This window comes from Oncorhynchus mykiss, unplaced genomic scaffold, assembly GCF_013265735.2.
Source record: "Oncorhynchus mykiss isolate Arlee unplaced genomic scaffold, USDA_OmykA_1.1 un_scaffold_280, whole genome shotgun sequence".
Taxonomy (NCBI): domain Eukaryota; kingdom Metazoa; phylum Chordata; class Actinopteri; order Salmoniformes; family Salmonidae; genus Oncorhynchus; species Oncorhynchus mykiss.
Window position 1 is genome coordinate 124,616 of NW_023493734.1, and position 17,027 is coordinate 141,642.

The window sequence follows — 17,027 nt, forward strand, 5'->3', positions numbered from 1 at the left end:
GACGGACTGTTGTTTCTCTTTGCTTATTTGAGCTGTTCTTGCCATAATATGGACTTGGTCTTTTACCAAATATGGCTATCTTCTGTATACCCCCCCTACCTTGTCACATCACAACTGACTGGCTCAAATGCATTAAGAAGGAAAGAAGTTCCACAAATGTACTTTTAACAAGGCACACCTGCTAATTGAAATGCATTCCAGGTGACTACCTCATGGAGCTGGTTGAGAGAATGCCAAGAGTGTGCAAAGCTGTCATCAAGGCAAAGGGTGGCTATTTGAAGAATCTCAAATATATTTAGATTTGTTTAACATTTTTTTGGTTACTACATGATTCCATATGTGTTATTTCATAGTTTTGATGTCTTCACTATTATTCTACAATGTAGAAAATATTAAAAAAATTGAGAAAAACCCTTGAATGAGTAGGTGTTCTAAATCTTTTGACCGGTACTGTATGTCATTTAGATGACCCTTTTGTCCAAAACGACTTAGTCACGCATTCTTACATCTTCTGTGTACTAGTGACATGTTAAATGTCAAACCCATCTGGAGTCTGTCTGCCTAATGCTTTTTAACAGTCCATCACTAAGTCTGTAGTGGACCGGAGATATTGAGACAGTCTATCACTAAGTCTGTAGTGGACCGGAGACATTGAGACAGTCCATCACTAAGTCTGTAGTGGACCGGAGACATTGAGACAGTCCATCACTAAGTCTGTAGTGGACCGGAGACATTGAGACAGTCCATCACTAAGTCTGTAGTGGACCGGAGACATTGAGACAGTCTATCACTAAGTCTGTAGTGGACCGGAGACATTGAGACAGTCCATCACTAAGTCTGTAGTGGACCGGAGACATTGAGACAGTCCATCACTAAGTCTGTAGTGGACCGGAGACATTGAGACAGTCTATCACTAAGTCTGTAGTGGACCGGAGACATTAAGACAGTCTATCACTAAGTCTGTAGTGGACGGGAGACATTGAGACAGTCCATCACTAAGTCTGTAGTGGACCGGAGACATTGAGACAGTCCATCACTAAGTCTGTAGTGGACCGGAGACATTGAGACAGTCCATCACTAAGTCTGTAGTGGACCGGAGACATTGAGACAGTCCATCACTAAGTCTGTAGTGGACCGGAGACATTGAGACAGTCTATCACTAAGTCTGTAGTGGACCGGAGACATTGAGACAGTCCATCACTAAGTCTGTAGTGGACCGGAGACATTGAGACAGTCCATCACTAAGTCTGTAGTGGACCGGAGACATTGAGACAGTCCATCACTAAGTCTGTAGTGGACCGGAGACATTGAGACAGTCCATCACTAAGTCTGTAGTGGACCGGAGACATTGAGACAGTCCATCACTAAGTCTGTAGTGGACCGGAGACATTCAAAAGACACATTAAAGCCCCATTTTGCCTCTCAAACCGCTCCATCTCCGGTCTCTAGAGCAGAGGCATCATCTCTGTGTTTAGGAACAACACACTCACAAACATGAAAGACTCAATAAAATGGTTTGACTAAAGGAGAGGAGGAGAAGGGAAGGAAGAGGAGAAGGGAAGGAAGAGGGTCATGTTTATAGTTCACCCCAACTAACATATTGAGTATTTATGTGAATTTGAATATTAGATTAAAATAGAAGGAAAAAAACACTTTTATCCCTTATAGGCTTTTCATGGCTGTTTGACTGTATCACTCATGACTCTGTCGTTTCCCCTCCTCATTCTCCTATTCCCTCATTTCCTCTCCTCTCTTTGTCCTGTGCTCCCGCCATCCATTTAAAAATCCCCTCGTATTGGCCAATTTAAACAGACAGACCCAGGAGAGAGAGAGCGAGAGAGAGAAAGAGCAAGAGAGAGAGAGAGAGCAAGAGAGTGAGAGAGAGAGAGCAAGAGAGTGAGAGAGAGAGAGAGAGAAAGAGAAAGAGCAAGAGAGAGAGAGAGAGAGAGCAAGAGAGTGAGAGAGAGAGAGCAAGAGAGTGCGAGAGAGAGAGCAAGAGAAAGAGCAAGAGAGAGAGAGAGAGCAAGAGAGAGAGTTAGAGAGAGAGCAAGAGAAAGAGAGAGGGCAAGAGACACTGCCTAAGACACACAGATCAAGATACCTCCCCAAACATCATAACTACAGAGAGAGGAGAGAAGAGGCCATCCATTTCCATCATAACTACAGAGAGAGGAGAGAAGAGGCCATCCATTTCCATCATAACTACAGAGAGAGGAGAGAAGAGGCCATCCATTTCCCTCATAACTACAGAGAGAGGAGAGAAGAGGCCATCCATTTCCCTCATAACTACAGAGAGAGGAGAGAAGAGGCCAACCATTTCCATCATAACTACAGAGAGAGGAGAGAAGAGGCCAACCATTTCCATCATAACTACAGAGAGAGGAGAGAAGAGGCCAACCATTTCCATCATAACTACAGAGAGAGGAGAGAAGAGGCCATCCATTTCCATCATAACTACAGAGAGAGGAGAGAAGAGGCCATCCATTTCCCTCATAACTACAGAGAGAGGAGAGAAGAGGCCATCCATTTCCATCATAACTACAGAGAGAGGAGAGAAGAGGCCATCCATTTCCCTCATATCTACAGAGAGAGGAGAGAAGAGGCCATCCATTTCCATCATAACTACAGAGAGAGGAGAGGCCATCCATTTCCCTCATATCTACAGAGAGAGGAGAGAAGAGGCCATCCATTTCCATCATAACTACAGAGAGAGGAGAGAAGAGGCCATCCATTTCCATCATAACTACAGAGAGAGGAGAGAAGAGGCCATCCATTTCCATCATAACTACAGAGAGAGGAGAGAAGAGGCCATCCATTTCCATCATAACTACAGAGAGAGGAGAGAAGAGGCCATCCATTTCCATCATAACTACAGAGAGAGGAGAGAAGAGGCCATCCATTTCCATCATAACTACAGAGAGAGGAGAGAAGAGGCCAACCATTTCCATCATAACTACAGAGAGAGGAGAGAAGAGGCCATCCATTTCCATCATAACTACAGAGAGGAGAGAAGAGGCCATCCATTTCCATCATAACTACAGAGAGAGGAGAGAAGAGGCCAACCATTTCCATCATAACTACAGAGAGAGGAGAGAAGAGGCCATCCATTTCCCCTCTTCCCTTTTGCCTTTTCTGTTTTACATTCTTTTTTTCTCTCAATTTGTATGTTTTTATTGAAACCATGGTAATCTGGTCTCAGATGAAGTTTCATTGTTTTTTATGTGGAGCCAATGACAGCTTAGTGAGATGGGGATGGGGGGGGGGGCATTATTCCTCCCTTTTGGCTTGGCGAGAAGAGATGGAGACGAGAAACAATGACTGTTTGGGGGGGAGAGAGAGAGAGAGGAGTAAGAGACGGAAATCTGGGAAGGGGACCAACGTTCCTCTATCTGACTAATGTTGAAAAGAGGAAGTAGCACATCGTCTCCCCTATCTCTCTGTTTCTACTGTCTTTGGGAATTGGCTGGCGTTTCTATTTAGCTGGAAGGCAAGCCTAGTGTAGTGGATTAAATAGCATAGAAGTTGCCCCCTTAACCGCTGATACTGGGTCAGATGTGTTTTAGTCCCTGTAATGTCACAGTCTGGTTTAACCAGGAAACCCGGTTCCAGGTTCAGATTGAATAGACCCCTCTGTCTATCTGGGATCTATGAGTAGAGATGGAGGCACACAGCCCAGCCCTGAAGGCTGTAGTGTCAGCTACGGCTGTGGCCTAAAAATCATATCTAAACTTAAGGGCAATTCACGATATACAGTATATCTCCATGTTTTAAAAATGTTTTATCTAAATAAGCTTTGTTGCACAATTAAAGGTCAAATGCAAACAATCAGCAATAACCTAATGAATTCAGAGCTTGTTAAATTATATCTAGGCTGAATATAAGCCTTCCACAACCATACTATATACAGTGGGGAGAACAAGTATTTGATACACTGCCGATTCTGCAGGTTTTCCTACTTACAAAGCATGTAGAGGTCTGTAATTTTTTATCATAGGTACACTTCAACTGTGAGAGACGGAATCTAAAACAAAAATCCAGAAAATCACACTGTATGATTTTTAAGTAATTAATTAGCATTTTATTGCATGACATAAGTATTTGATACATTAGAAAAGCAGGACTTAATATTTGGTACAGAAACCTTTGTTTGCAATTACAGAGATCATACGTTTCCTGTAGTTCTTGACCAGGTTTGCACACACTGCAGCAGGGATTTTGGCCCACTCCTCCATACAGACCTTCTCCAGATCCTTCAGGTTTCGGGGCTGTCGCTGGGCAATACGGACTTTCAGCTCCCTCCAAAGATTTTCTATTGGGTTCAGGTCTGGAGACTGGCTAGGCCACTCCAGGACCTTGAGATGCTTCTTACGGAGCCACTCCTTAGTTGCCCAGGCTGTGTGTTTCGGGTCGTTGTCATGCTGGAAGACCCAGCCACGACCCATCTTCAATGCTTTTACTGAGGGAAGGAGGTTGTTGGCCAAGATCTCGCGATACATGGCCCCATCCATCCTCCCTTCAATACGGTGCAGTCGTGCTGTCCCCTTTGCAGAAAAGCATCCCCAAAGAATGATGTTTCCACCTCCATGCTTCACGGTTGGGATGGTGTTCTTGGGGTTGTACTCATCCTTCTTTTTCCTCCAAACACGGCGAATGGAGTTTAGACCAAAAAGCTCTATTTTTGTCTCTTCAGACCACATGACCTTCTCCCATTCCTCCTCTGGATCATCCAGATGGTCATTGGCAAACTTCAGAAGGGCCTGGACATGTGCTGGCTTGAGCAGGGGTACATTGCGTGCGCTGCAGGATTTTAATCCATGACAGCGTACTGTGTTACTAATGGTTTTCTTTGAGACTGTGGTCCCAGCTCTCTTCAAGTCATTGACCAGGTCCTGCCGTGTAGTTTTGGGCTGATCCCTCACCTTCCTCATGATCATTGATGCCCCACGAGGTGAGATCTTGCATGGAACCCCAGACCGAGGTTGATTGACCGTCATCTTGAACTTCTTCCATTTTCTAATAATTGCGCCAACAGTTGTTGCCTTCTCACCAAGCTGCTTGCCTATTGTCCTGTAGCCCATCCCAGCCTTGTGCAGGTCTACAATTTTATCCCTGATGTCCTTACACCCTCTCTGGTCTTGGCCATTGTGGAGAGGTTGGAGTCTGTTTGATTGAGTGTGTGGACAGGTGTCTTTTATGCAGGTAACGAGTTCAAACAGGTGCAGTTAATGCAGGTAATGAGTGGAGAACAGGAGGCCTTCTTAAAGGAAAACTAACAGGTCTGTGAGTGCCGGAATTCTTACTGGTTGGTAGGTGATCAAATACTTGTGTCATGCAATAAATTGCAAATTAATTACTTAAAAATCATACAATGTGATTTTCTGGATTTTTGTTTTAGATTCCGTCTCACAGTTGAAGTGTACCTATGATAACAATTACAGACCTCTACATGCTTTGTAAGTAGGAAAACCTGCAAAATCGTCAGTGTATCAAATACTTGTTCTCCCCACTGTACCTTGGCCATCCAGGATGGTTACTTACTACTAGTAGATACCTTGGCCATCCAGGATGGTTACTTACTACGAGCAGATACCTTGGCCATCTGCTGGATCCTGTAGATCTCTGTAGATTCAACCACTTCACTGCTGGATCCTGTAGATCTCTGCACATTCTGATTGTCTCTCTTGTGATTGGTTAATCAGCAGAGCAGGACCGACCAACAGGAGCTGGCCACTGGAGGAGTGAAACACCGGGACCCTGAGCACTGATCAGGCATGACCATGGAGACAAACAGGTGTGTGTGTGTGTGTGTGTGTGTGTGTGTGTGTGTGTGTGTGTGTGTGTGTGTGTGTGTGTGTGTGTGTGTGTGTGTGTGTGTGTGTGTGTGTGTGTGTGTGTGTGTGTGTGTGTGTGTGTGTGTGTGTGTGTGTGTGTGTGTGTGTGTGTGTGTGTGTGTGTGTGTGTGCGCGTGCGTGTGGGTGCGAGTGCTGTGAAAGGGTATTTGCCCCCTTCCTGATTTCTTATTTTTTTGCACATTTGTCACAATTAAATGTTTCAGATCATCAAACAATTTTTAATATTACACAAAGATAACCCAAGTAAACACAAAATGCAGTTAAGTGATGATTTTATTTATTAAGGGAAAAAAGCTATCCGGACCTTCATGGACCTATGTGAAAAAGTAATTTCCCCCTAAACCTAATAACTGGTTGTGCCAACATCAGCAGCAACAACTGCAATCAAGTGTTTGTGATAACTGGCAATGAGTCTTTCACATCGCTGTGGAGGAATTTTGGACCCTCTTCTTTGCAGAATTGTTTTAATTCAGCCACATTGGAAGGTTTTCGAGCATGAACCGCCTTTTTAAGGTCACGCCACATCATCTCAATCGGATTCAAGTCCGGACTTTGACTAGGTCACTCCAAAACATTCATTTTGTTTTTATTTAAGCCATTCAGAGGTGGACTTGCTGGTGTGTTTTGGATCATTGTCCTGCTGCAGAACCCAAGTGCACTTCAGCTTGAGGTGACGAATGGATGGCCGGACATTCTCCTTCAGGATTTTTTGGTAGAGAGCAGAATTTATGGTTCCATCAATCACAGCAAGTGGTCCAGGTCCTGAAGCAGCAAAGCAGCCCCAGAACATCACACTACCACCACCAAATTGGACTGTTGGTATGATGTTCTTTTTCTGAAATGCTGTGTTACTTTAACGCCAGATGTAACGGGACGCACACCTTCCAAAATGTTAAACTTTGGTCTCGTCAGTCCACAGAATATTTCCCCAAAAAGTCTTAGGGATCATCAAGGTGTTTTTTGCCAAAAGTGAGATGAGCCTTTGTTCTTTTTGGTCAGCAGTGGCTTTCACCTTGGAACTCTGCCATGGATGCCATTTTTGCCCAGTCTCTTTCTTACGGTTGAGTCATGAACACTGATCTTAACTGAGGCAAGTGAGGCCTGCAGTTCTTTAGATGTTGTTGTGGGTTCTTTTGTGACCTCTTGGATGAGTCGTTGCTGCACTCTTGGGGTAATTTTGGTAGGCCGGCCACTCCTGGGAAGGTTCACCACTGTTCCAAATGTTCTCCATTTGTGGATACTGGAGTCCCAAAGCTTTAGAAATGGCTTTGTAACCCTTTCCAGACTGATAGATGTCAATTACTTTGTTTCTCATCTGTTCCTGAATTTCTTTGGATCGCGGCATGATGTCTTGCTTTTTGAGATCTTTTGGCCTACTTCACTTTGTCAGACAGGTTCTATTTAACTTATTATGGGCAGGTGGGATAGTAGCGTCCCACCTGGCCAACATCCGGTGAAATTGCAGAGCGCGAATTTCAAATTACAGAAATATAAATATTTAACATTCATGAAAATACAAGTATTATACATCAAAATAAAGATTAACTTCTTGTTAATCCAGCCACTGTGTCAGATTTCAAAAAGGCTTTACGGCGAAAGCACACCATGCGATTATCTGAGGACAGCGCCCCGCATACAAAAACATGAAGAAAAAAAAATCAACCAGGCAGGTGCGACACGAAAGTCAGAAATAGCGATATAATAAATGCCTTACCTTCGAAGATCTTCTTCTGTTGGCACTCCAAAAGGTCCCAGTTACATCAAAAATGTTCGATAAAGTCCTTCTTTATATCCATAAAAACTCAGTTTAGCTGGCTCACTTCATTCAATAATCCACCGGTTTCCCTCCTTCAAAATGCAAACAAAATGAATCCCAGTGAATAAACGAATAATGAATAAATTATCAATTTTAAGACGGAGAATAGTATGTTCATTACCGGAGATAAATAACAAAACGCACTTTCACCCACGCGCATGGAAACACTACAGCCAGAATGGGAGCGACTTAGAAAAACTACAACTTCTAGCTCGTTTTTCCAAAAAAAAACAGCCTGAAACTCTTTCTAAAGACTGTTGACATCTAGTGGAAGCCCTACGAACTGCAATCTGGGAGGACTTCACCTCATAATAAACATGAAAGCCATTGGAAACAGTGGAAGGCTGAACATAATTTTATTTTTTATGGTTCTTCCTCGGGGTTTCGCCTGCCACATCAGTTCTGTTATACTCACAGACATCATTTTATATCCAAATCTACCAATTATATGCATATCCTAGCTTCTGGGCCTGGGTAACAGGCAGTTTACTCTGGGCACGCTTTTCATCCGGACATGAAAATACTGCCCCCTACCCAAGAGAGGTTAAGTGATTTCTTGATTCAACAGGTCTGTCAGTAATCAGGCCTGGGTGTGGCTAGTGCATTTGAACTCAGCTTTCCAAAAAATGTGATTAACCACAGTAAATTCAATTACTTTGTCACATAGGGCCATGAAGGTTCGGATAGCTATTTTCCCTTAATTTGATTTATTATCACTTAACTGCATTTTGTGTTTACTTGGGTTATCTTTGTGTAATATTAACATTTGTTTGATGATCTGAAACATTTAAGTGTGACAAATGTGCAAAAAAAATAAGAAATCAGGAAGGGGGCAAATACTTTTTCACAGCACTTTATATATACACACTACTTTTGACCGAGGCCCAGAGCGAATCCCACGGGGAGTAGGACTCTGTTCTGTAGTAGTGCACTATATAGGGAATCCCACGGGGAGTAGGACTCTGTTCTGTAGTAGTGCACTATATAGGGAATCCCACGGGGAGTAGGACTCTGTTCTGTAGTAGTGCACTATATAGGGAATCCCACGGGGAGTAGGACTCTGTTCTGTAGTAGTGCACTATATAGGGAATCCCACGGGGAGTAGGACTCTGTTCTGTAGTAGTGCACTATATAGGGAATCCCACGGGGAGTAGGACTCTGTTCTGTAGTAGTGCACTATATAGGGAATCCCACGGGGAGTAGGACTCTGTTCTGTAGTAGTGCACTATATAGGGAATCCCACGGGGAGTAGGACTCTGTTCTGTAGTAGTGCACTATATAGGGAATCCCACGGGGAGTAGGACTCTGTTCTGTAGTAGTGCACTATATAGGGAATCCCACGGGGAGTAGGACTCTGTTCTATAGTAGTGCACTATATAGGGAATCCCACAGGGAGTAGGACTCTGTTCTGTAGTAGTGCACTATATAGGGAATCCCACGGGGAGTAGGACTCTGTTCTGTAGTAGTGCACTATATAGGGAATCCCACGGGGAGTAGGACTCTGTTCTGTAGTAGTGCACTATATAGGGAATCCCACGGGGAGTAGGACTCTGTTCTGTAGTAGTGCACTATATAGGGAATCCCACGGGGAGTAGGACTCTGTTCTGTAGTAGTGCACTATATAGGGAATCCCACGGGGAGTAGGACTCTGTTCTGTAGTAGTGCACTATATAGGGAATCCCACGGGGAGTAGGACTCTGTTCTGTAGTAGTGCACTATATAGGGAATCCCACGGGGAGTAGGACTCTGTTCTGTAGTAGTGCACTATATAGGGAATCCCACGGGGAGTAGGACTCTGTTCTGTAGTAGTGCACTATATAGGGAATCCCACGGGGAGTAGGACTCTGTTCTGTAGTAGTGCACTATATAGGGAATCCCACGGGGAGTAGGACTCTGTTCTGTAGTAGTGCACTATATAGGGAATCCCACGGGGAGTAGGACTCTGTTCTGTAGTAGTGCACTATATAGCGAATCCCACGGGGAGTAGGACTCTGTTCTGTAGTAGTGCACTATATAGCGAATCCCACGGGGAGTAGGACTCTGTTCTGTAGTAGTGCACTATATAGGGAATCCCACGGGGAGTAGGACTCTGTTCTGTAGTAGTGCACTATATAGCGAATCCCACGGGGAGTAGGACTCTGTTCTGTAGTAGTGCACTATATAGGGAATCCCACGGGGAGTAGGACTCTGTTCTGTAGTAGTGCACTATATAGCGAATCCCACGGGGAGTAGGACTCTGTTCTGTAGTAGTGCACTATATAGCGAATCCCACGGGGAGTAGGACTCTGTTCTGTAGTAGTGCACTATATAGGGAATCCCACGAGGAGTAGGACTCTGTTCTGTAGTAGTGCACTATATAGGGAATCCCACGGGGAGTAGGACTCTGTTCTGTAGTAGTGCACTATATAGGGAATCCCACGGGGAGTAGGACTCTGTTCTGTAGTAGTGCACTATATAGCGAATCCCACGGGGAGTAGGACTCTGTTCTGTAGTAGTGCACTATATAGCGAATCCCACGGGGAGTAGGACTCTGTTCTGTAGTAGTGCACTATATAGGGAATCCCACGGGGAGTAGGACTCTGTTCTGTAGTAGTGCACTATATAGCGAATCCCACGGGGAGTAGGACTCTGTTCTGTAGTAGTGCACTATATAGGGAATCCCACAGGGAGTAGGACTCTGTTCTATAGTAGTGCACTATATAGGGAATCCCACGGGGAGTAGGACTCTGTTCTGTAGTAGTGCACTATATAGGGAATCCCACGGGGAGTAGGACTCTGTTCTATAGTAGTGCACTATATAGGGAATCCCACGGGGAGTAGGACTCTGTTCTGTAGTAGTGCACTATATAGGGAATCCCACAGGGAGTAGGACTCTGTTCTGTAGTAGTGCACTATATAGGGAATCCCACGGGGAGTAGGACTCTGTTCTGTAGTAGTGCACTATAGAGGGAATCCCACGGGGAGTAGGACTCTGTTCTGTAGTAGTGCACTATATAGCGAATCCCACAGGGAGTAGGACTCTGTTCTGTAGTAGTGCACTATATAGGGAATCCCACAGGGAGTAGGACTCTGTTCTGTAGTAGTGCACTATATAGGGAATCCCACAGGGAGTAGGACTCTGTTCTGTAGTAGTGCACTATATAGGGAATCCCACGGGGAGTAGGACTCTGTTCTGTAGTAGTGCACTATATAGGGAATCCCACGGGGAGTAGGACTCTGTTCTGTAGTAGTGCACTATATAGGGAATCCCACGGGGAGTAGGACTCTGTTCTGTAGTAGTGCACTATATAGCGAATCCCACGGGGAGTAGGACTCTGTTCTGTAGTAGTGCACTATATAGGGAATCCCACGGGGAGTAGGACTCTGTTCTGTAGTAGTGCACTATAGAGGGAATCCCACGGGGAGTAGGACTCTGTTCTGTAGTAGTGCACTATATAGCGAATCCCACGGGGAGTAGGACTCTGTTCTGTAGTAGTGCACTATATAGCGAATCCCACGGGGAGTAGGACTCTGTTCTGTAGTAGTGCACTATATAGGGAATCCCACGGGGAGTAGGACTCTGTTCTATAGTAGTGCACTATATAGGGAATCCCACGGGGAGTAGGACTCTGTTCTGTAGTAGTGCACTATATAGGGAATCCCACGGGGAGTAGGACTCTGTTCTGTAGTAGTGCACTATATAGGGAATCCCACGGGGAGTAGGACTCTGTTCTGTAGTAGTGCACTATATAGGGAATCCCACGGGGAGTAGGACTCTGTTCTGTAGTAGTGCACTATATAGCGAATCCCACGAGGAGTAGGACTCTGTTCTGTAGTAGTGCACTATATAGGGAATCCCACAGGGAGTAGGACTCTGTTCTGTAGTAGTGCACTATATAGGGAATCCCACGGGGAGTAGGACTCTGTTCTGTAGTAGTGCACTATATAGGGAATCCCACAGGGAGTAGGACTCTGTTCTGTAGTAGTGCACTATATAGCGAATCCCACGGGGAGTAGGACTCTGTTCTGTAGTAGTGCACTATATAGGGAATCCCACGGGGAGTAGGACTCTGTTCTGTAGTAGTGCACTATATAGCGAATCCCACGGGGAGTAGGACTCTGTTCTGTAGTAGTGCACTATATAGGGAATCCCACGGGGAGTAGGACTCTGTTCTGTAGTAGTGCACTATATAGGGAATCCCACGGGGAGTAGGACTCTGTTCTGTAGTAGTGCACTATAGAGGGAATCCCACAGGGAGTAGGACTCTGTTCTGTAGTAGTGCACTATATAGCGAATCCCACGGGGAGTAGGACTCTGTTCTGTAGTAGTGCACTATATAGGGAATCCCACGAGGAGTAGGACTCTGTTCTGTAGTAGTGCACTATATAGGGAATCCCACGGGGAGTAGGACTCTGTTCTGTAGTAGTGCACTATATAGGGAATCCCACAGGGAGTAGGACTCTGTTCTGTAGTAGTGCACTATATAGCGAATCCCACGGGGAGTAGGACTCTGTTCTGTAGTAGTGCACTATATAGGGAATCCCACGGGGAGTAGGACTCTGTTCTGTAGTAGTGCACTATATAGGGAATCCCACGGGGAGTAGGACTCTGTTCTGTAGTAGTGCACTATATAGGGAATCCCACGGGGAGTAGGACTCTGTTCTGTAGTAGTGCACTATATAGGGAATCCCACGGGGAGTAGGACTCTGTTCTGTAGTAGTGCACTATATAGGGAATCCCACGGGGAGTAGGACTCTGTTCTGTAGTAGTGCACTATATAGGGAATCCCACGGGGAGTAGGACTCTGTTCTGTAGTAGTGCACTATATAGGGAATCCCACGGGGAGTAGGACTCTGTTCTGTAGTAGTGCACTATATAGGGAATCCCACGGGGAGTAGGACTCTGTTCTGTAGTAGTGCACTATATAGGGAATCCCACGGGGAGTAGGACTCTGTTCTGTAGTAGTGCACTATATAGGGAATCCCACGGGGAGTAGGACTCTGTTCTGTAGTAGTGCACTATATAGGGAATCCCATGGGGCCCTGGTCTAAAGTAATGCATTATATAGGTAATAGGGCTCTGGTCTAAAGTAGTGCATTATATAGCGAGTAGGACTCTGGTCTATAGTAGTGCACTAGATAGGGAATAGGGCTCTGGTCTATAAGTATTACACTAGATAGGGAATAGGGCTCTGGTCTATAGTAGTGCACTAGATAGGGAATAAGGCTCTGGTCTATAGTTGTGCACTAGATAGGGAATAGGGCTCTGGTCTATAGTAGTGCACTAGATAGGGAATAGGGCTCTGGTCTATAGTAGTGCACTAGATAGGGAAAAGATGCCATTTGGGATGCATTCCTCGTCTTCATCATCTTTGTCGTAGTAATATATATTTTTCCCGGGCGATTAGCGGGAGATTGTCTCGGCACCACCACCACTGAATCACACAGTCACTTGGTAATCCAGACTGTAGGCTATTGGAGGAAGAATTTGCATTGCTGTTTAAATATGTATCTAGTTAACGTTGTTAGGGTTTTAATGTCAATCATAACCACTATTAACACACCGCTCAAGGCTGGGAGGTCGCCCTGAGTGACAATGGTTTGGAGAGAGGAGGAGAGGGGAGGAGGAGAGGGGAGGAGAGGGGAGGTCGCCCTGAGTGACAATGGTTTGGAGAGGGGAGGAGAGGGGAGGAGGAGAGGGGAGGAGAGGGGAGGTCGCCCTGAGTGACAATGGTTTGGAGAGGGGAGGAGAGGGGAGGGGAGGGGGAGAGAGGAGGTCGCCCTGAGTGACAATGGTTTGGAGAGGGGAGGTCGACCTGAGTGACAATGGTTAATGGTTTGGAGAGGGGAGGTCGACCTGACTGACAATGGTTTGGAGAGGGGAGGTCGACCTGAGTGACAATGGTTAATGGTTTGGAGAGGGGAGGTCGACCTGAGTGACAATGGTTTGGAGAGGGGAGGTCGACCTGAGTGACAATGGTTTGGAGAGAGGAGGAGAGGGGAGGGGAGGTCGACCTGAGTGACAATGGTTTGGAGAGGGGAGGTCGCCCTGAGTGACAATGGTTTGGAGAGGGGAGGAGAGGGGAGGAGAGGGGAGGGGAGGGGGAGAGAGGAGGTCGCCCTGAGTGACAATGGTTTGGAGAGGGGAGGAGAGGGAAGTCCAAATTCAAGATTTAGCTGGTCTGTATGATTGAGGCCTACTGATTGTGTGTGTGTGTGTGTGTGTGTGTGTGTGTGTGTGTGTGTGTGTGTGTGTGTGTGTGTGTGTGTGTGTGTGTGTGTGTGTGTGTGTGTGTGTGTGTGTGTGTGTGTGTGTGTGTGTGTGTGTGTGTGTGTGTGTGTGTGTGTGTGTGTGTGTGTGGTGGGTTGGTTTGTTCTATCTATTGAGATGTTCGAGTAGGTCATGTTGATTATTACATCAAAGGTTGTACATGATTTTGATCAGTAAAATAATTCATGTAACTTTCCCCAAATTACAATGTTTTCTAGAAATACCAGCTACAGGTTACCCAGAGGGTCTTCTAACCAGGACGTATGGAAAACCTGGGAATGTTGGGAATTGTACAACCTTAATAAACCTATAGCTGAAGCACTGAATGGACTGACCCTGGACGTCGCATGAATGTGATCAGTTTGAGTCGACCTTCAAGTAAACCTTCCTTCTCTTTCTTTACCCCTCTTTCCTTCTCTTTCTTTACCCCTCTTTCTCCCCCCTCTTTCTTTCCCCCTCTTTCTCCCCCCTCTTTCTTTACCCCTCTTTCTCTCCCCCTCTTTCTTTACCCCTCTTTCTCCCCCCTCTTTCTCTCCCCCTCTTTCTCTCCCCCTCTTTCTTTACCCCTCTTTCTCCCCCCTCTTTCTCTCCTCCTCTTTCTCTCCCCCTCTTTCTTTACCCCTCTTTCTACCCCCTCTTTCTTTAACCCTCTTTCTCCCCCCTCTTTCTTTACCCCTCTTTCTCCCCCCTCTTTCTCCACCCTATTCCTTTACCCTCTTTCTCTCCCCCTCTTTCTTTACCCCTCTTTCTCCCCCCTCTTTCTTTACCCCTCTTTCTCCCCCCTCTTTCTCACCCCTATTTCTTTACCCTGCTTTCTCCTTCTTATTCCTTTACCCTCTTTCTCCCCCCTCTTTCTCCCCCCTCTTTCTATACCCCTATTTCTCCCCCCTCTTTCTCCCCCCTCTTTCTCCCCCCTCTTTCTTTACCCCTCTTTCTCCCCCCTATTTCTTTACCCTCTTTCTCCCCCATCTTTCTTTACCCCTCTTTCTATACCCCTCATTCTTCCCCCCTCTTTCTTTCCCCAACTCAGGTGAACAAAGACGCAGGGAAGCTGAAAGTGGTTCATTTTGGTCTTGTTTGAAAACAGCCTTTGACCATTTCTTTTTCGACTGTAAACTCCATCTTTTTTAATGCATTTTTTTAAATCAAATGTATTCTGTAAATATATCTGATAACTGATCGAGCTCTATTCTGATATGTTGATGCATGATTAGCCTAAGAATTATGAATTTAAGTCTAAGTCAAATGTGAATAATTATGCTAATGTCTTGCTAGTAGGTTTTATTTTAACAGAATGTTGTATATGCTATATAGGCCTAGCCCTGTCCAGCCCCATCTCAGTTCTCTCACAACCAGCCCTCCTGCTGAAAAATTGTGTTTTACATTTTCTGCCCGTTTAATTGAATTGTTCTTTAATCCCAGCCTGTTTAAAACAGTGCAGTAATTAGGCTTTGTGTTTTTCATGATTGACCCTGGTCACCTTTTACAGTATTCTAATACAGAGCTGTAAACTAGCCTATTGTATTGCTGTATTAAAGAGGTTTTGTATCTTGTGTGTATGGCTTTTAGGCCTGTCCCTTGTATTTGTTGCACACTAAAATATGTCAAACCCACTATCATTAGGCATGCTGAGGCAGTGAATGTTTGGTCTCTCTATAGTTTATCAGATGATGTGGCCTACAGTATTGTACTGTGTACCGTGTAGGCTACTGTGTGTATGTGTCGAGATTACGGACTGCCGACGGTTTTTATTCATGAACGGAAGCCAATATAACAAGCGATTTTTAAGCGGTGAGCACGGGCAGCAGCACTGCGCGCCGAACGGAGCAGCTCGAGCCCCTTTCCTGAACAGCAGCCACGGCCTTGTCACGAGCTGTCGACGCGCTGCGCTCGGGACTAATCTGACAGCACCGCGCAGACCCTAATCCGCCACTGTATTCTAATCTATTTACTCTGCATTCTAAGAGGATTTGCTTCTCAAAAATATATACAACAACGAATCCGAGGCTGGAAAGTATGGTGAAATGGACAGAACAGATCAGTCAGTCAGGATGGGTTGGTTTCTGTGTTTTCTTTCTATGCGTCGTTTTGTTAGGTTTCCAAAAATAATAATCATTGTATGTTTTTTTCAATCGTCAATCGTTTTGGGAGAGAGATTGGTGAAAAATAATTACGTTTCTGTCTGGTGATACAAGGCTAATACTTGTCTTATGTAAACAGAAATGGTTCTGTTTTGTTCAGTGATACTCAAGAGAGAAGCAGTTTGGATAAGTGATATGTCATTGGTTTTATCTCCTGATATATGTCACTTTCAAACAACTACTGCAGCCTAATATCACATCATTCAATGACTTGACATCTGAAAATAAAACCTACAAAACCTGTAATAAAAGTCATTACAGTTGATATCTGTTTTTAGATGTCTGCTGTGGGCCTGTAGGTGTCGGCTAGGACTACAAATACCTCAATCATCTCAGATTACACCTGGTCCTGGGCTAAAACCCGTTGTAGAGAATCTCCAAGTTTTATAGTCCAGGACTCGGTTTGATCTGTGTCTGGGGAAGCCGTCTGCTCAACTTTATTAATACACTGCTCAAAAAAATAAAGGGAACACTTAAACAACGCAATGTTAACTCCAAGTCAATCACACTTCTGTGAAGTCAAACTGATTTCCATTGATCATTTTTGTGTGATTTTGTTGTCAGCACATTCAACCATGTAAAGTAAAAAGTATTTAATAAGAATATTTCATTCATTCAGATCTAGGATGTGTTATTTTAGGGTTCCCTTTATTTTTTTTGGAGCAGTGTATATACACAGTTTTGATTAGAACCAAACAACAAATGTCTCTCCTGTTGGGAAACCTCTGGCCCCTGTGACCAGACAGGTCTAACGTTAAGACCACAGCCTCCAGCACACACGTCTACGTTGTCAGCATAGGTTTAGCTTCCGCCCTTTGACCTCGCCTCTATCTCTCCCCACTACCATCCTCTCTAGCTGTCCAATAAAAATACGAAAATATCGCAAATGTATATATTTATGTCGACTGCGGGTATGTCGACAATGTGTCTTTTAAAGGCCTAGCGATGCGTTCGCGGGGATCTCTATT

General features: G+C 45.0%; 1 protein-coding gene across 1 annotated transcript in view; it reads left to right on the plus strand.

The window, feature by feature from the left end:
• Window positions 1-15,473, plus strand: part of LOC110505954 (WD repeat-containing and planar cell polarity effector protein fritz homolog) — a 134,036-nt gene extending 118,563 nt beyond the window's left edge. Inside the window, exon 15 of the mRNA XM_036973643.1 lies at window positions 14,949-15,473. Coding sequence (XP_036829538.1) covers window positions 14,949-15,049 — 101 coding nt within the window. The 3' untranslated portion in view covers window positions 15,050-15,473. The remainder of the gene's footprint in view (window positions 1-14,948) is intronic.
• Window positions 15,474-17,027: the final 1,554 nt, after the last annotated feature.